Source organism: Malania oleifera, chromosome 1 (assembly GCF_029873635.1).
Source record: "Malania oleifera isolate guangnan ecotype guangnan chromosome 1, ASM2987363v1, whole genome shotgun sequence".
Lineage (NCBI taxonomy): Eukaryota > Viridiplantae > Streptophyta > Magnoliopsida > Santalales > Ximeniaceae > Malania > Malania oleifera.
Window position 1 is genome coordinate 4836440 of NC_080417.1, and position 6000 is coordinate 4842439.

The 6000-nt window shown below is 37.8% G+C and overlaps 1 protein-coding gene across 5 annotated transcripts in view; it reads right to left on the reverse strand.

Moving 5' to 3' along the window:
- Positions 1-6000, reverse strand: part of LOC131150591 (uncharacterized) — a 55785-nt gene that overhangs the window by 24024 nt on the left and 25761 nt on the right. For all 5 annotated transcript variants that reach the window (XM_058101421.1, XM_058101444.1, XM_058101428.1 and 2 more), the window contains one exon: positions 1265-1403. In XM_058101421.1, the coding sequence (XP_057957404.1) occupies positions 1265-1403 (139 nt within the window). The remainder of the gene's footprint in view (positions 1-1264; positions 1404-6000) is intronic.

The window sequence follows — 6000 nt, forward strand, 5'->3', positions numbered from 1 at the left end:
CTTTTGTCTTCTTGATATTCTCTTCATGGGGATCTTAGGATATGGTGTTTGGATAATTCAAGGGTTTTCTCTCGTAAATCATCTTATTCTCATCTAAACATGTATAGTCATTCTAATCCGCTTGCTACTGGGTACTAGAGAGCTAAAGTTCCTTCAAAGGTAAAGGCTTTTGCATGAATCTCCATTCTTAAGACAGTTAACGCCAATGGCCTGTTGCAGGCTTGAAGACTGTACATGGCTCTATCTCTAGATATGTGTGTTTTGCATCCCAGTAGTAATGAGGATGATATGTTCATTTATTTCTGGACTGCCCTGTAGCTTGGTCTTTGTTGAACAAACATTTGGTTTGTAGGGAGCGTTGGCTGAGTCCCTATTCTTTGGAGGCTTTCTTGTTGTTGATTTTGGAAGGCAAAAAAGCGCAAGGGCTTAGTGGCTGTGTTCTATTTGCTGTTATTTGGGTTGGGCAGGTGAGAAATGCCCAGATTTTTCAGGATAGAGGGCCTTCTGTGGAGTTGACCTAGGACAGCACTGCGATTATAGCACTCATGTGGGGATTCACTACAGGATGTTTTGTCAATATGGTTTTGTCTGAGATTCAATGTGATTGGCTGGTTCTTTTGACTTGGTTTTGGGTTTCTTCTTGTATTCTTCTTTTTCCTTTTCGTTTTCTTGAGGAATCCTCATCATCTTTGTACATACTTCTTTTGTTTCCTCTCCAAAAGAAATAGTCTGGCATGTACCTCAAATATTAAAATGATTGGGCTAATGACAGAAAACAATGTCTTACTGTTAATTGACAGCCCTGAATTGAACTTTCATTTGATCATTCTAGGAGAGAAGAGAGAGAGGGAGATTGGCTCACAAATGACCAAGATCTCAAGGGAAAGAAAAGTCACATAGCCATAGAGATTAATTAGGCCGCTGATTCCTCTCAATCTACTGAAAGGAAGGATCCACAATGATGATATGTGCCCTCTTTTCTTCTTCAAAGACTTCAATATTTCTTTTTATTTTTATCTTGTTTTCATTTAATAGGGATAGTTTATTGTGTGTGCAGTGAGTTTTTATGCAACATGATTCAGGTCGCTAATTTCAGTGTTCCAGATAGCATGCCATCACAATTTGGAACACAAAAGAGCTTCATCCCAGATTGCAGTTCCAGGGGGGTAACACGACCCATAGCTATGCAAATGCATACGGATACATGAATGGGTTGAGCATGCAGGACACTTGTAGTGAAAAAGATAACCATGAAGAAACTTACACAATCTGAGCTGCACTGAGAGCCCTAACAGCATCAGAAGAGCCCATTTGGAATACCACCCGACTTCTTTCTTCATCACAGGTTCTAAAAACAACATTTTTGGTTCCCTTCTCCACAAAATCAATAGATCCAACATACTCTGGTGATGAAACAGTGATGAAGAGAATTAAACTATCAACCATTTTCCATTCAAAATTTACAAGTTTAGAATCTTTTACACAAACACGCACACACCATAAGCATACAAAAAGGTTGCTCATACTATAATTGCTTACAAAAAACACAAATGCAGGCGCATGCACATGCTATTGAGAATGAAAGTTAGACTTCACGAACAAAAAAAGGATGCAAGTTCTATAAACTCTTTTTTAAAATCATATAATTGCAGTATAGCAGTCATCATTGAGGAAAAAGGGGTGAATTTCCTTTAAAAAATACCACCATAATAACAAACTCTCAAACAGACAAAAATGTGCACAAATATTAATGTTTAATGAGAAAAATGGATTGAGATTCAGAACCACATATAATGTCATCTATCTTTCATCAATACCTAATTTTACCCATTGCACGGTATTTGTAGTTGTTTAATTATAATGGGTTGAGTCTGTTAATCACATAAGGAATAACAATGTAAGGGGGACAATCCCTGCCTCCAAGGCTGTTCTAATACACTACACACGCACACAAGCAAACACCCAATGATCTACATAGCGCTTCCTCGAGTAAGCTTGGAACTGAAATATCTTTATCTATACATTGTGACTAGTCAGTTTGACAAACAGTCAGTAGTCAAGTGGGTTCCCATTGGTAACCTTGAATCATTGTAGTATTCTACTCATGCAACATACAGTGAACTTTTTCAAAATGATGGAAGTACAATTTGATATTGTTGAGGGAAATATGAGTTAGCATACATTAAGCAGCCCAACTCTTATTCAGCAACTCAACAACATCAAGGGCCAAAAGCAGCACAGCCCAATAGCAGCAAGGGCCAAGCCCTCTCCTCTACTCAGCTCACTTGGTCAAAGCCTATCGTTATCCAAGCCACCTAGGCCACTAGGCCTTGCTCAAGTCCAGCCCAAGAAAAGGCCTATACTCTAGAACACAGTGGTAAACTTGTGGATCGTTGACACACCTAAACAACAGGGAAGAGCTCAATTGCCTTAACTCGGGGAACAGTGATCCTGACATGAAAAATAGAATGAATGGAAATGGTGATGACTATGAGAAATAGAGTCAATAAAATCCATAGAATCGCTATTAACTTTTTATTCCTTAGGTGTGGTTGAATCTCCTAAATTCTATTGATTAATTGGTCTCTAAGCTAAACCAAAAGCCAAAGAAACTGTTCGAGGTTATGTATGTCTTTTAGTATTATTGTTATTGAGTGTGTTAGTATATTAATTAGTGACATTAGAATGTATTTAATTTGTATTATAAATAGAGGAACAGACCTATCTTCAAGTTAGTTCATTCATTTTAATCAAATCTTAACATGGTATCAAAGCATGATCCTACCTAAACCCTATTCTCCTCATCTGTTGCTGGAAAACACCATTCCCGCAGCTGTCCTTCCTGCATCCACCTCCATCCCATATTATTTCACAAAACCAACCATACACCCATAAACAAATCCCCACCCCCAACGACCCACCCCACAAAACCCCATCGCCAGAGGACACCCTCGCACCCCCATGCGCGGGCAAAATGACGGCAGAGCTGACCCCACGCACTGGTGCGTGAGTGAAGTTCCGACCACTTTTTTTCTCTTTTTTTTCCCTCTGCCATGCTCTGATTCCTTCTTTAGACTATATTATCAAGCTGTTAGGCCAGTTTTTTGCTAAAAATTCAACCTTTTTCAACCATGCACTCGCGATATTCCATTAATTTCTATTCAAGGTTTGTGAAGTCTTCTCTGCGAGTTTTTTGGAGCCATGGTAGCATTCGTATGTTCAATTGTAGGGGTGAACATAATTCAGTTAAAACCAAATTAACTAAGTAAGTCAGTTTGGTTCGATTTTCATTTTCATTGAATTTTGGTTTTCGATTTTCGGTTCCGATTTTTGAGTTCGGTTAAGTCAATTAACCGAATTAACCGAATAGTATAAATTAATAATAATTATATATATTAATATATTTTAAATATTATATATATACTAAAATTTAATATATTTTTTATATATATTTATATATTATATATATATTTTTATATTTTTTATATATTAAAATATTAAGTCGGTTTAAATTGGTTAACCGATTTAATCAAAATTCAGTTCGGTCAGTTTTGAGTTTAGTTAATATGAAATTTCAATTCGATTAGGTTCGGTTAATGAGATTTTTTAGCCGAAATTTTTTCATTAATTCAATGAATTAACTGAACCGACTGAATGCTCGCCCCTATTCAGTTGTCAGGTTGTGGCAGTGCTATATCTGTCGGTGAGTTGTTCACCTCTTCCGTGGTTGTGTCGCTACTTCACATAGTTTGTGAATGTCCCGGTTATTGATTGTTCTTCTTGTTTTTGGTGTGGTTGCTGAATTGTCAGTGCAGAAGCAGTGATATACTCGTCGGTGAGTTGTTCACCTCGTCCATCATTGTGTCAGTGCTTCACATAGTTTGTGATTGTCCCAATTATATTTGATTGTTCTGTTTGTTTTTGGTGTGGTTGCTGATTTGAGAGTGTTGGGATGGAATTTATGAATCCCAAAAATTTGTTAATACATCGCTGCCACAAATAATGACTCAAAAGTTTGATAGAAAGAACTATGTTCAATGGTCTAAAGTTGTTCAGATTTATTTAGCAGGATTAGGAAATTTGACCACTTGCTCTAGTGTGATTCTTCTTATGAGAAGAGAAAAGATGGGTGAGTTCACTAAGATGCCTTGATTGCTTCCCTTTTATGGAATTCGATGGAGCCACAGATTGCATGAATGCGTATGCATCTAGATACATGCAAGGAGATTTGGGATTATATTAAACTTCTATACTCCAGTAACATTACACGCATGTATGATTTATCCTAGGAGTATTTTCATTTAGAACAAGGAGATAGGAGTATTACGGAATATTTTGGAGAGATTAAACGTATTCATGAGGAGCTTAACGTCGGGCAACCTATAACTGTTGACGTCCGTGAGATTCAGACACAGTGGGAGCAAATGACGGTTCTTCATGTTCTAGTAGGCTTGAGACCTGAATTTGAGGTAGTTCGGTCCCAGATACTCAGTAGTGTCAAGCTGCCATCATTTTCTGATGGTTATTCTCATGTCCTTCGTGGTTCCTTTAGCACGCATTCTCTTGCTCTTGCATTTGGCTCTAAGAAGACAGCCTTTGCTGCATAGAGTGATTCTAGTTCTCTACCAAACAACTGCAAAAATTATCGCGGTGGTTTGAGTGGTTGTAGTGGTAAAGACAAACAAGGGAGAGGTACTCCTCGCAAGTGCACTCATTGTGGACAGAATAATCATAGTATTGAGCAGTGTTGGGATCTTCACAGTAGACCTTCACATGTTGCCAATGCAGCCACCAATGACTTCACATCTTTAGGGGCAGCCAATGCAGCCACCATCAACTCCTCACCTTTGGTGTCAAGTGGGGGGCAATGTGCAGTATCTAAGTTAGAGGAAGAGTATTCCAAGTTCCAACAGTATCAAGCGTCAAAACAAGCTTCTCTTCCCATTGCATCTCTTGCCCAAACAGGTAATCACACAGCATTCTTGTCGTCCAATGCTGCTACTGATCATATCACAGGTATACCTAGGGGTGTAATCGGTTCTCTTCGGTTCGGTTGTTAATAAAACCAAACACTGAACCGAAATTTTCGATTTTAAAATTTCATAAACTAACACCAAACCATCAACAGTCGTTTTATAAAAAACCAAACCGCCGGTTTTCTAGTTCGGTTCGGTTAAACTTTGGTTTTTAAAATTTTAAATTATAATAAACTTTGCATTTTCCAAATGAGAACCATTGGCCTATATGGGCATGGCATCAGCCAACTAAGGACCGTAGGCCTATATGGGCCTGCAACTCAAGCCCACATATGGGCCTGCAACTTAAGCCCACATATGGGCTCAGTTTGTAAAGTTGAAGCTTGAAGAAAGAGTGGGGTGGAGTTGGTATTTATAGGAAGGGAAACTAATCCCGTTCCCATGTGCAACTGATGTGGGACAAGAGATGGTGTAGCTGTCTAGGATTTTGGAACTAGAAGGTGGGGCAGGTGGGCAGCCTTTCCATTTTGCTTGAGAAATTCAATTGTCACACGTTGACAACCTTAAAACTGGGGGCTGTGGCAGCCTCATATATAATCCCACATTGCCACCCCAAGATTTTCATACTAATTATTATAAACGAATGGTGCTTAAATATTTCATTATTAAGCATATTAGCCATTTTGATTTGTAATTAAAGTATAAAATAATATTAAATATGAGTAATGAGTATACAACAACTCTAAATATTTGTCTTATGTAAAATTATATAATTATAATCTATTAATTCAGATTTCGGTTCTTTCAGTTTGATTTTGGAATTTCGACCAAAACCGAAACCAATATTTTTATCTTTCAAAACCAAAACCGAAACCAATATTTTTATCTTTCAAAACCAAAACCGAAACCGCAAATCGAAAGACCAAACCAAGATATATTTCGGGTCAGTTTTGGTCCAGTTTTCAATTTTCCAGTAAATTTTGTACACCCTAGGTATACCTAGCTTTTTCTCCACTCTTCAATA